Genomic DNA, 12,918 nt, shown 5'->3' on the forward strand with positions numbered 1-12,918 from the left:
AGGGCCATACCTGTATATGGGCTGCACCCCGATTTGGACTAGATAACTGAGGAAAAAAAAATGCGGTTATACTTTTTTTTTAAATTCGTGCATGGGCCGCACCTTCAAACTTCAGACCCGAAAGTAAAACAAAGTGCTGCCCTTACACGAGTTTATATGGCACATGGAAGTAGCCATCTTACTGCTGGCCTGATCAATGTGGCACTGGTAGTGTTTTAAATGGTACAGATTTATGTGTAGGTGTGTCCACAGTAAACAGGCAGTAGAGCTTTAGCCACACCGGCATAGAATGCAGTGGCATGTGGTTTGATTGTTCATTGAATGCCATTTCAACAAAATTTTGCATTGAATTGGTTTTTATTGAGTAAGCATATTTATGAAAACACTTTCTTTAAATTTTCAAATTACTTTCAGTTCAAAGCTACATATTTCAACAGTGAAACTTCTTCCTAATACTGCCATACATGCATGACCTTTGCCACAAATGAAGGTAAGAAAATGGATGCCATATGACTAACGAGTGTTGCATTTGGGTAATGGGTTGTATGAAGAATGACACTCTTGCCTTGCGGGAAACCGGACATTTTCGTACATACTTAGCGAATTCACTGTCATGGATCACTGGTGGCTTATGTCCTGCATGCGAGCCATGAATGCCGAGTTACATGATGAAGCCATATGGGACAGCTCGGGAAGCACTAAGCGCCTAGGAAAACCCCACATGCAAGGTTGCTAATGCCATTTGTTCACAGCCCAAAAAAGGTGGTCTTGCTGCACCCAAAAAATTCAAGGGTAGACTTTAGGTGGAAAATCACTGCTGCAATGAATGTGTCGAAGCTACAGTGCCTTTATAGTGGCAACATCATATCAGTGGTTGCAAATTCTGTGGTGAGAAAATGCTCTTCTGCCACTGTCATGTGTAGATAACTGAAACTTAAAGGGGTGGAAACAAAATTTCGAATGCAAACTAAATGATTTGTTTCATGGGTGTAAGGAGATGCTTTCTAGCAAGTTTCAGTTGCAGGCATTAGATGGAACGTGATTTAATGTGATTTTGAATGTCGTCCGAAAGGCCGCTCAGCATTTCAACGAACATCAAGTGACACCAAGGAGCGGTTGCCTCAATTATTGTGATGACATCGAATCCAGTGGTTGTTCTCAGGAACAAAAGCTTGTCGGTGAAGCCAACATCATCAGTATTGCAGTAGTTCAGGTTAGCCGGTCGACAGTGACGTCAAGGTGCCCTTCAGCACTGGTGCCGACTGAGACCGAAACTGCCGATTAAAAAATTGTTTGTAATCACTTATTAGTGAGCTTTCCAAGCTCATTTTAATGCAATAGCACTAAGGCTCCCCTCCTGCAGAAAATCCGGCGTCATCATGAGCATTGTCATCGGCGTTGAGAGCGAAAAGCCCTCAGAGAAGCAACCTAGGTATGCGACCTTGTGACGTTGTCACAACCTCCTCACTGGATTGTGAGCAAACTGACCACTGTGGCAGGTGGAAGTTCAATTAATGATTAGTCGCACAAGCCCTGCCAATGGCACGACCATCGCAGGGCAATGGTGCATCGCTTAAATGCTGCACCACTGTGCCAGCAATAGTGTGAGATTCTCAAATTTCTGTGAATGTATAGTCAAGAATGACCAACTCTGCATATATGGGCATTAATCCATTAACACTATTGTGTTATACCCTTAAGGCAGAACTTAAGTGTTTCCTCCCACTTTCCAAATTTACTAGGCCCATAAGCCTCTTTCAAGGCTGTTTTTGCCTTGAAAGAGGCTCATGCGCCTAGTAAATTGACAGCCAAAATCTTTGTGTCTGCCCCTTTAAAGAAAATCAGTGTTTAATTTTTCGAAGTTCAAGATAAGAAATAAGCCTTTCAGCCCCAAGAGACTGTGATGATATTGTAAGCTAAAATGTCCGACATGCGTTTGCAGATGCTTGTTTTGCTGAAAATTTGGACCTTTTGCAGTTATGCATATTGAGTGAAAAAGCTGTATTATCAACAGCCGGGTTAACTACTGTTTCTTGGCTACCCGTTGCATTGAACTGGTTTGTGGGCAAGTGCTGCTATTAAGGTCAGTTTAATTTAGCTTTGTCTGATAGTTAGCAACTTGGCAGTGTACAATGCTTGCCTCACGGCATTGGTATCCATTTATGCGTTGCATATTGCAATCACTCAGTTCAGCCCTTGGGCGCGGCCGGGCAGCCACCAAACCACGTGACGTGACGTCACGACAGCCGGAGGAAAAGCTGGGCCCCAACTCGCGCGCGGCCGCAGCCACCACCTGACTCCCGCTCCTCCCGCTAGGGGCGCTGCGCTGGCGCATGACGTCACGGAGGAAAAGCTGGGCCCCAACTCGCGCGCGGCCGCAGCCGCCACCTGACTCCCGCTCCTCCCGCTAGGGGCGCTGCGCTATGATTGACGTCACGGCATATGTATAAAAGAGCTGCGCTCCTTCGCCGGGAGTCTCTTATACCCCTGTCACACGGGCATTTCGAGGGCCCTCGAACCGATAGTCTATCGACTCAAAGGCGATCGAGCGCTGCTACACGGGCAGTTTTAATGGCGATCGAGTCAATAGCCTATCGAGTCAATGGAGCAGCACGGAACACCATCGAGATATGCAACGCATTCTTGGCTTAACCAAGCTAAGCCTGGCCATTTTTTTACATGGGCATTCTCGCCACCAGTTCAGTTGGCTGTCAGTTGAACTGGACGGCAATCCTGACAAAATATTAACGATGCCACTGTGGGTCCTTTGATCGAAAGCCCACTTGGGTGTGCAGTCATGGTAGTTAAATATAACAGCTACCTCAAGCCCTTTCACCTCAATTTTGCAAGCAGTCATGCAAAAAAAAAGTTTTGGGTGAAAACTGGGAGAGAGGAAAAACTATAGAAAGCATTCCAATAACTCGGAAGGAATAGTTGGATATAATGCAGTGCTAGTTAAAAGAAAGAACTAAAAGAATAAAGGAGGAGGAGGAAAGGTCTTCCTGGTTGTTAGCCTAGCATGCTACTCCAGGTGAGGGTGAAAGAGAAAGAATAAAGGATTTCAATATTATACAAGGGACGTCCCAAAAGCAAGTTTCGTCAATTTTTTGAAAGAGAAGATGGTATACCAGTTGAAACGAACAATTTCCATAAGAATCCACACTCGTTGCTGGTTCAACAATGGAAAAGTGTCAGCAGAGGAGCATTGACGCATGCACAGAGCGCTGAAGAAGAGAGAGTAGCAGCAAACCGTTGCGACCGAGGTTATTCGAGTACAAATCACGATGGCAGACAGACGTGTGCTGACAACGTGGTCGCCAATGGAAGTGCATGTGTTATACGGTTTGGGCACATGGGACTAGTGTGTTCTGCCACCCATGAACGCCTACAGATCGTATATAGTGAAGATGTCATGTCTCATCAAATGTTTTGTCGCCGAATTCAAAGCGTCACCCTCTGCAGGAAATGTTACGGCCACGTTGTTGTGGGATGCGAAAGGCGTGATTATCCTTTATTTCTTCTATGAAGGGACCATTAATGCGGCATGCTACTGCGACACCCTCACCAAACTCAGGTCCTCCATTCGAAAAAAGAGGCCATAGCTCTTGAGTGAAGACGTTGTGCTCTTAGACAACAATGCAAAATTACACACAGCAAGGCTTACACGAGATCACATTCGTCGCATCGTATGGCGGAGATTGGATCACCTGGCCTACAGCCCTGATCTTGCCCCATCTGACTTTCACCTGTTCCCTGCATTGAAAGCTGCACTCTCAGGACGTCACTTCCAAAACAATGCTGAGGTGGAGCAGACCGTCCGACAGTTACTTGCATCGCAGGGCAGCGAATTTTACGATTGGTTTCTTCAAACTGATTGCATGCTATGACAAATGTCTCAATGTCGGTGACGACTATGTCAAAAATAGTGCAAGCTGTTATAGTTCATTATGCCATGGTGTAATTTTTCTTTGGCAGTGAAGTTTCCGTGTGAAAATAAATGACAAAACTTACTTTCGGAATGTCCCTTGTATATAAGCTTAATGTTTATTACTTGTGGCATGCGTACATAGAAAAGTTGTGAATGATTGGGTTGAGGCAACTGGACTTCTTTTGACAAAATTGCATCGGGTAAAATTCCCTGAACCAAAATATGCTCAGCATGGGTAAGGAGTTATGCTCAATTTCTGAGGCATTGCAGTGGTGCAAAGAAAGGTGAGCATGTATTGGTTGTGAACGGAAGATGGTGACACAGACAGGTCAGGAGCAGAAATGACAATGAAAGTTGGAAATGCATGCGACTGTGCTGTGATCGAAGTGCTTTTGGTATGCAGCTACGTTTTCAACCTGATTTTTGGGGCTGTACATCAAACCTTGGCATTCACTTGATCGTATAAGTATGCGCCTTTAGAAAAGAGCCAAGCAACAAAAGTTACAAGGTTTTTATGCTCTGTGAATGCGAAAGCATCCTTTCACCTAAAGGCTGTCACCATAAAGGCTTTTACCTGGAAGGCATTTCTCTTAAGGCATGTGACATCAATGCCTTTATTACTGACATTCCCATTACGACCCTCATCATTATTTATTATAATAAAGTCCTTTATCATTTCACAACTACCACTAATTACGACTATTATAACTATATATCTCTATCACTAACTACTGTCTCATCTTAGAGTGAGAAACCCTTTAATGAAAAAACAGAATTTAGCCGGCGTTTAAAAATCACTGGCATGCTACTCTGCGTGGGGATGAAAATTTTGGAGATAAACATGAAAGCAGAGTGGTGCACTAAAGGTTAAAGGAAAAAAAAGAAAGAGAAGATAAAATGTGGCCATTAAATGCGCACTAATTAGGTGCATCAGCGAGAAATGATATAACATATGCAATATGCAAACAAACAGTTCATTGCATATGTCTGTTGCCTTTAGGCAGGCTAGGGGTCCTAACGCACTGTCCATTGTTGGAGGTACTGGGGAGAGCTTCTCCATGCAATGTCCATAGTACGCACACTTGTCAGCATACGCAGGACACTCAAGCGGGATACGTTCGAGTTTCGATCGAGCCGCAGCTGTCACAAAGCGGAGTTCATTTGACCGAAACGGTATCGTAAGCAGTTTGTAAATGCGGCGTTCAGGCGAAGTCGGTGAAAAAAAAGTGTCTCGAAATGGCGAGAAATTCTAGGTGGGAGACTTGATCTGAGATGCGGGGCGAATGAGTAAAGGAATTGGTAGTGATGTGCCGACAAGCTGCAGAGCCGATACGCACCAGCTTTCATGAAGAAAGTCCGAATGTATCTCCGATGTTGTTGGCCTTTATGGGCCGCTTCAATGCTTTTCCATTGGCCAGGATGCCACTCTTTCATTGCCTATGAACACCCATTACTACCTTATGGTCTACTGTCGACAGCATGCGAGACCACGGTGACGTCTTGAGGCTACGTGCTTCGCCTCACGTAACGTCGGCCGAAAATTCCTAGCTGGGTGAAGAGTGTGCGGTGGGTAGAGGAGAGTCAGATTTTCGGGCAGGCACGCGCCGCCTTTGTGGCTGTCCTCATAAAGAGAGAATAAATGAAACGAATAAAATGCAGCAACGAGAACTCCACATACACTCGCTCACCTAGCTAGGATGCAGGCGTAACACGGACTGCATAATTTGGAAACTACCTCCTCCTCAGGGTCTTAAGAAAGAGCTCGACAAAATTTTGATAGGGCCTGAAATGTTTTGGATGGCAGCCGCCACGCCTCGACTGCCCTTCGCTCCGTCACTGCCGAAAAGGAAGGAAGGAAGGAAGGAAGGCCTCAGACGTTGCTGGCACATACCCACTACGGGGGAGTGGCCAAGACACAGGCGGTTAACTGCCGAAAACTGATGGTCTTGACATCTTTATCCTTGCCATATCGCTGCGTGCGCTCGTGTTTTGCCAGCATTATTAACGTATTTATGAGCCTCTGTACAGGAACAAACAAATGACATAACGCAGTAACCGCGTGGGTGTGCAACACTAATTTGTTATCGCTTGGTCGAGCCGTTAACTAACAGCCAACAGCGCTCGTTCCTGCTCGTTTATATACATCGTCTTGTTCTCGGCTGATTACTGAACAACCTCATTTAGCATCATATTTGAAGCGTGGCTACGCTCAAACCATGCTAAAACCAGCTAGAACGCCCACTCGAACTTGTAGGAGAAAATGAATAGCATCGCAGAAAGACAAGCTACGATGATCCAAGCCGATCCGAGTGAAATACTTGACGGCGGCAGCTGTCGTATCCAAGCCAAGCCGAGCTTGTTGTCATGCCTTCTCGTATCCCACGTGCGTTTGAAGTGAGCAGACAAGCATAGAAATACAAGTATGTGCTTGCATCGGACCACTCGCATCTCTCACGTGCCACTCATTGTCAGGAGCTGCGCAAGTACTAAGTGACCTGTCGCGGACGACACACTGTTGGCCCTGATCTGCATGCTGCAATGAATACATCAGTGGAGCTGCGGACCTTGCATGCATCCGGTGATCCCCAAACGTTTCCAAATGGCCAAGCAGAAGAAACCGACGTGATTCTCGTTGTCAACGTAGTCTGCAATGAAGGTGGGCTTAATGATAGCGAGCCTATGGTGAGCGACGATTTAAACAATGGAGTGCAGGCACTACATAACGCAAGCGTATCGGATTTGGTGCCTTCAGCCGCGTTTCTAGAGGTTCAGGCTTCTCTTGTGCGCGAAAGTACTGGAGCGCCTTTGAAGTCTGAGGTAAGCAGCTCTTCGCTGGCAGATGCAGAGACGTCTGCGCAGCCCGCTTCCGACGAGCCTGTGCGTGCTTTCGCGATGGACACTTCGCCCGTTGAGGTTTCCCAGGCGGACCTTTCGGCGGAGCTGGGAGCGATCGGTGAAATTGCAGCTAACGATGCCGCCGAGGCTTTACCTAAGCGACCAAACCTGTCGTCTCCACCACAACGCCACGACGGTGCTGGAGATGAAGCGTCCGAAAACTGCAGCGCGGAGCAAACCGCGTCAGATGTTGTGGGCCACCTTTTAAAGTGCGTCGAAAACGGTGGCGAAGATGACGATGTGATCGTGGTGTCGACCGCTGACATCGACCAGCAGTCGCAGTCTGTCGGTACCAAACAAGCAGGCGCGGGCTCCCCACCCATGTGCTCTTCGCACAAAGCGCAGATCGTCCCTTACCGCGTAAACGAACAGGACACTTCCGACAGTTCGTCCTCGTCATCCTCGGACAGTGACGATGATGTCGTCGTTACGACGGTGGTGCGGCGTCGCACGCCGAAAGGCGACTCCGATTGCTCGGAGGGTGACGACGCCCGGCCGGCGCCTACCAAGCGTCGCGGACCGGGTGGCAAGCCGCCAGGTTCTCGCAGCGCCGGCCTGAAGACCCCCGGAGAGCTGGACATCGACGACTTGCCTCCGATTGAAGACCTGCACATCACCCTGCCGAGCAAGGACCTCAGCCAGGCCGGCCGTGTACGGCACGCCGTCGACCAGCTGCTAGTTGTGGAGAGCGAACCGGGGAAGCCAGTGCTCGACTTGGACTCGGTGTTGTTCCGCGCAGACGGCACGGCCCTGGGACGCGTTTTCGACGTTCTGGGGCCCGTCGCCGCTCCGTACTACACGGTGCGCTTCAACTCTGCCGAGGATTTAGCCGAACGCGGGCTGGAGCCGGGCGAACCCCTGCTGTACGCGCCGCTGCACGCAGACGTGACGCAGTACGTGCTGGAGTCGGAAATACGCAAGCAGCGTGGCTCGGACGCCTCGTGGGAGAACAACAACGAGCCGCCGCTCGAGCATCTGGACTTCTCGGACGACGAGCAAGAACGCGAGATGCGCAAGCAGCTGCGTGCCGCCAGAAGTGGTGGCAGTGGTCCCGCGCCTGGTGCTTCTGCCGGCGGCGTCGGGGACGGTTCAGGTGGCGACGAGCGGCAACACGCTTCCCGAGGCAGGGGCAGGGGAGGTGTTTCGAGGGGTGGCCGGAACAGAGATCAGGAGCAGAGGCAGCTTCCGGAGGTGGCCAACAGTGTTATGCGGCCACGCATGGAGGGGCCTCCAAAGCGTGGGCATTTCCAGGACAGTAACAGGCCGCAGTGGCCCCCATCGCAGGGCCCACAGCAGCGCTGGCCCTGCAGTCCAGCAGCAATAAGATTTCAACCGAACGTGCCTCCACCTCAGAGTCCTCAGACTCCGCCATGGACTGCGAGCCCGCGCGGTAACAATGGCATGCCAAGTGTCTGGAACACTCCGCCACCACCTATGGCTGCAGGAGCATTGTCGCCGTCCTGGCAGCAGAATAGGCCGTTTTTTAACCAGCCACCCATGTTTCCAAATCTGAGGACTCCACCTCCAAACTTTGGAAGGCTGGTGACACGGATGATGATGCCACCACCTCGGCCCCCCCAAGGGCTTTTCCCGGCCCACAGCGAGTTGTGTGTCAGCCCTCCTGTTGTAACTTCTGGTGGCCAGCAAGCTGCTGCAATGAATTTCCTCCACCAGAGTCCTTTGCCGTCACCTGTCTACAACAGTGCGGGCCAGAGGGTGCCCTTGTACGACCCTGTGCCGGACCTTAATCGCATTCTGACCAGTCCACCGCCTTCAGTGCAGTGAAAGTAGCGGTAGCAGGTTCCAGAATGTGGGGTGTTGCTTGCATAGAGCTTGGACACATTTTTTAGACTTTTTTTGTAGTAATGTTTTTTTCACACTGAAATCTGATATCTGTGTGATGCTCCATGGATTTTCACATATGTACGGCATCCAGCTATTTGTTTGCAGTGGAGTGGAAGGTATGAGTGCAAGGTAGTGCCTCGACAAGCATGAAGGTCAGTCACGTACGTCTAGAACTTACTGCTCTGCACTCACAGCTTTCACTGCACTGTCAAGCTGCAAGGTGTAGTGTTGTACTGGATATGGGGATACTGTATGCCTGAGTTGATAACTGTGTGTGTGATCATTTCATATTTGACTGTACGTTAGAAGCGTGATCCTCAAGGTGCACACAAACACGAGCTCTGTGAAGGGGAACATGCAGGCCTATGGCAGGTGGTGTCGTTCACAACAAATGGCAAAGCATTGCAGCTAGTCCTGGAATGGAAGCAGTGACAGCAAGGTTGTTCTTCCTGCTGAGGCGACCCACCATGGGCACCTTGAAAAGTGCAGCATTATGGCTATTTGCAGTAATACAGAGTGAAGCTCTGGCATGCAATGCTAGCATGAACACAGAAAAGACCTCCCACAGTGGATCTGTGGCTCGGTTTAGCTGCAGGGCCCAAGATCACAGCTTCATATGTTCGCTGCGATGGCTGCATTTTAGTGAAGGTGAAGTGAAAAAAAAAAATGCACATGCTGTGCAATGTCAGTGCACATTAAAGTCAAATTCAGGCGGGAGCTAACCATTACAATGACCCTTGTAGGCCACTTTTAGCTTTGGGAGGTTAAAACGCGCATACCATACCACATTACATACAAAAAAAAATGGAGCTGGTGCTGGTAGAAAGCGACACGGCACTGCTTTCTCCATGTCTCTCCAGGACCTGCCAGAATGCTTTACCACTGGTTGGGGACGCAGCTGCCTGGAACGCTCATGCATGTTTCATTTTGCAGAGCTCATGTTTGTGCTGTGCTCACTTGCCCACCACATATTGTAACAAGTGTCAAGTGCATATTTTTTTTTAACAAAGAAGGCATTGCGTATTGCATTGGACATAGTCGAGCACAGTGTGCTAGCCTTACCTTCGACTTGAGCATGAATAAACCAATTCTTGTCCACGCAAAGTAGAGGAGTTTCGCTTTGCATACAGGTGCTGGTGTTATGCAGCACAGCACTGTGCTTTGTAAAGGGGTCAGTTTGTCTTGGCATCCCTGCTTTTACTGCCACAAGTTTTCAATAACTTGAAGAAACAGTAAAAGACATATTTGGTCCCTTATGATAGCCTACATCTGCTGTTGTGCAGGTGAAGTTAACAAATTTACACTGAGATGCATGACAAACTTGATCCTGAAGTTTTTTGCCAGCATGAGCCAATTAGGTCGGCTATAGGCCAGAGGTCTGTTCTAATGCTCTCCAGTTATTCCTATCCTGTGTCAGTGGCGGTTACCCTGCCCCAGTGAACTTCATACTGTTATTACAGAGGGACGAGACTAAAGTATCCTCCTCCTCACAACAAATTAAATCAACAAGAAGCAGTTTACTGCAGGAAGCTGCAAACCGGAACCTTCCCCAATTTACACATCCTTAGCAAAATGTTCCCGAACCAATACAGGGACATCTGCCCATGGTGCGGTGCAACACCCACCCTATACCATGTTACTTGGGAATGTGACAAAAATAAAGCATTCCATGGCTCAGAAAATCCGAGTGCGGAGCAGTGGGAGAGTGTGCTCTCCAGCGGCAGCCCAATCCTCCAAAGAGGATTGGGCTGCCTCCAAAGAGGATTGGTCATCCATGCCCAGCGAGCGGCCAAACTCAGCGGTGCCCTGGAATAGGGGCGCCGACCTCTGCAAGACGGAGGGAGACATCTACTTGAAGATGAAGACCTCTGTCTGACCGAAACACCTTGTTAGAGCATTAAAGTGTATCCTATCCTATCCTATGTCTGTACTCATCTTTAGGCTGCCGATGGCTCTGATTTCCCTCCTGTGGAATCGATCCACTCGCTGACCCAAACAAACCACTGGTGATCGGTTTGTCGCCTTAAATTTTTTACACCAAGCGCCCTATATTCGTTTTGATTTCCGCTAGGATATGAACTAGATTATGTTCTATTATCCATGTTGCCTTCTTTATCTATTTGAAGGTTACTCCCTACCATTTCCATTTCGGTACCACGCATTGCTGACCTCAAGACCACTTAAAGCCTTCTTTTTTTGTTTCAAACCGTAAATGCTTCAGCTCCTGTGGTGAGTACTGGTGGCATACAACTTTCATACAGGCTGTTTCATCGAAGTCCCCAAGTAATAGTTAAAAATCGCCTCTTTGAGGTATACCGTTGCCTTTGCTTGATAGCAATACTATAAAAAAATACTCATAACATAAGTATGTTATTACAATGGGAACAGGCGAATTGTAGATTTTTTTTTGCTCGGCTAGTAAGCTGAGTAATTGATATGTTTTAGATGTTGCGGAAGATTTGTAGATAGCTCTTATAATGGACAAACTGTTTTTGTTCTCACATTTTAGAAATTCTGAAGTAGCTGCCAGCTAGGAATCCTATTGTTGCAACCAGGCACTTAGCTAATAGAATAGCTAAGTGAATTCTGGTAATTCAGTTAACAAAAACTGATCCAGCTAAAGTAGTAGGGAAAATTTTCGAATGGAATGCAAGACACTATTAGTTTGCATGTATAAAAAGAAAAAAATCCACAGGGGTCTGTCTGGTTGGGAAAGGAATTTAAAAGGCTCAATAAGGCAAGCTGCAACTCGGCCGCAGTCAGACCTGATGAAGGAACCAAATAAGTTCCAAAACGTCGTGTTATCACATTTTTGGTCGGCATTCTTTTAACCCTTAATTTAAATGCATGGGTCACCATGTGGAAGCAGCTTAAATAATTTATAATTGAATTTTGTAGCGAAAGCTACACTAGGCTAGTAGAAGCGAGCTTTGCCGTGCCTGTCCGAGGCCACAGCTGCGAATGCACCGTGACCATGGCACCAGCTGCGTTATTCCACAGGTGTTCCGCCATTGCGTCGCGCCGGTCTCCACTGTTGCGCCCCTTACGGCGCGGTTAAGGCGTCTACCATGATGTGAAAGTTACTGCGCCATTTCCTTTCCTGAACAAAATTGACTGTGGTTTAGCTCTGGTTAACCCTAGCTGAATTGCGAAAGCTTCGTTTCGTCGGCACGTCGTCTACGCAGCGTCTCATTTCGACGCTCTCGAGAGCTCAAACCGGTCTCTTCCGCAGTTGGAGTCACTCCGGGCCGTGGCACGACTTCTAGCCGCATCTTCGTTGCGACGCTTCTCGAGTCGTGCGGCGCGTTCTTCTGGCCTCTCTTGAGCGCGTTGTCTCTTCCTCGCTTCGTTCTGTCATTGCTGCACCTCCGCGCTCTCATAACGACAATACACTGAGGCAAAGCGCATATATATATATATACCCCCCGCGAGGCGACACCTCCTCTCCCTCTACCCCAGCGGAGCACACTGATGCGCCGCGGCAGCGGCTACAGTGCTCTAGAATATGGGTAGTGGGTTCAGGGAGCGGCCAGCGGTGACGACTTGTGTCGACGATACCAGATGGCGCCACCAGAGCATGGGCTGTATGAAATGCGGCGCGCCGCGCCTTGGATGCGCGCTGTGCATAGAATCGTCTTGAAATAAGCAAGGCTCTGTCTTTTAAAACAGGTCCTACAAATAGGTGAAGCTGTACACAGATATTGTCGGCGAATAAAGAAAATTAGATGTAGTAGTAGCCAACAGCCGATAGCGCGGTGGTGCGGACGAGCGGCCCCGTTAATGCTTCGCAACGCTGATCGTGCTCTTTTGCAGGTACGGCTCCCATATTTCAACGTTAGTGCATACTAGTATTATCGCCACCAATAGGAAAGGCTGAGTACAGGGAGAGGAGCAAACATTCTATCGATCATCGGGGTTATCCAGCGGCCAACTCGAAGCTGTCGGCAAACGTGGCCGAGTGTACTCCAGCTTGAGCCATCGGAAGTGTTTTAGTAGAGGGGCGGGGCAACAAGAAATTGGAATAAAAAAAAAAACGCTTCACTTAGAGACCGTTGTGTGTACAGCGTACTATATGTGAATGCGATAATTTTAAGTGTGGTATGCATGCCTCTGTTTTGTAAAAAGGAAAGGAACGCCGACCAAAGGTTGTTGTTAAAAAAGACGTTCTGGCTTCCCTATGGAAGCCTTGATAACTCTGATCAAGGCTTCCGTAGGGAAGCCGAAAAGTCTTTTTTTCTAACAACCTTTGG

At 48.3% G+C, this 12,918-nt stretch overlaps 1 protein-coding gene across 1 annotated transcript; it reads left to right on the forward strand.

Moving 5' to 3' along the window:
* The first annotated feature begins 6,288 nt into the window (after window positions 1-6,288).
* On the forward strand, window positions 6,289-10,582 carry LOC144124818 (uncharacterized). Its single transcript, XM_077657717.1, has one exon. It carries the CDS (start codon window positions 6,467-6,469, stop codon window positions 8,606-8,608), a length of 2,142 nt encoding a protein of 713 aa, XP_077513843.1. The 5' UTR covers window positions 6,289-6,466; the 3' UTR covers window positions 8,609-10,582.
* Window positions 10,583-12,918: the final 2,336 nt, after the last annotated feature.

Source organism: Amblyomma americanum, chromosome 3 (genome assembly GCF_052857255.1).
Source record: "Amblyomma americanum isolate KBUSLIRL-KWMA chromosome 3, ASM5285725v1, whole genome shotgun sequence".
NCBI lineage: Eukaryota > Metazoa > Arthropoda > Arachnida > Ixodida > Ixodidae > Amblyomma > Amblyomma americanum.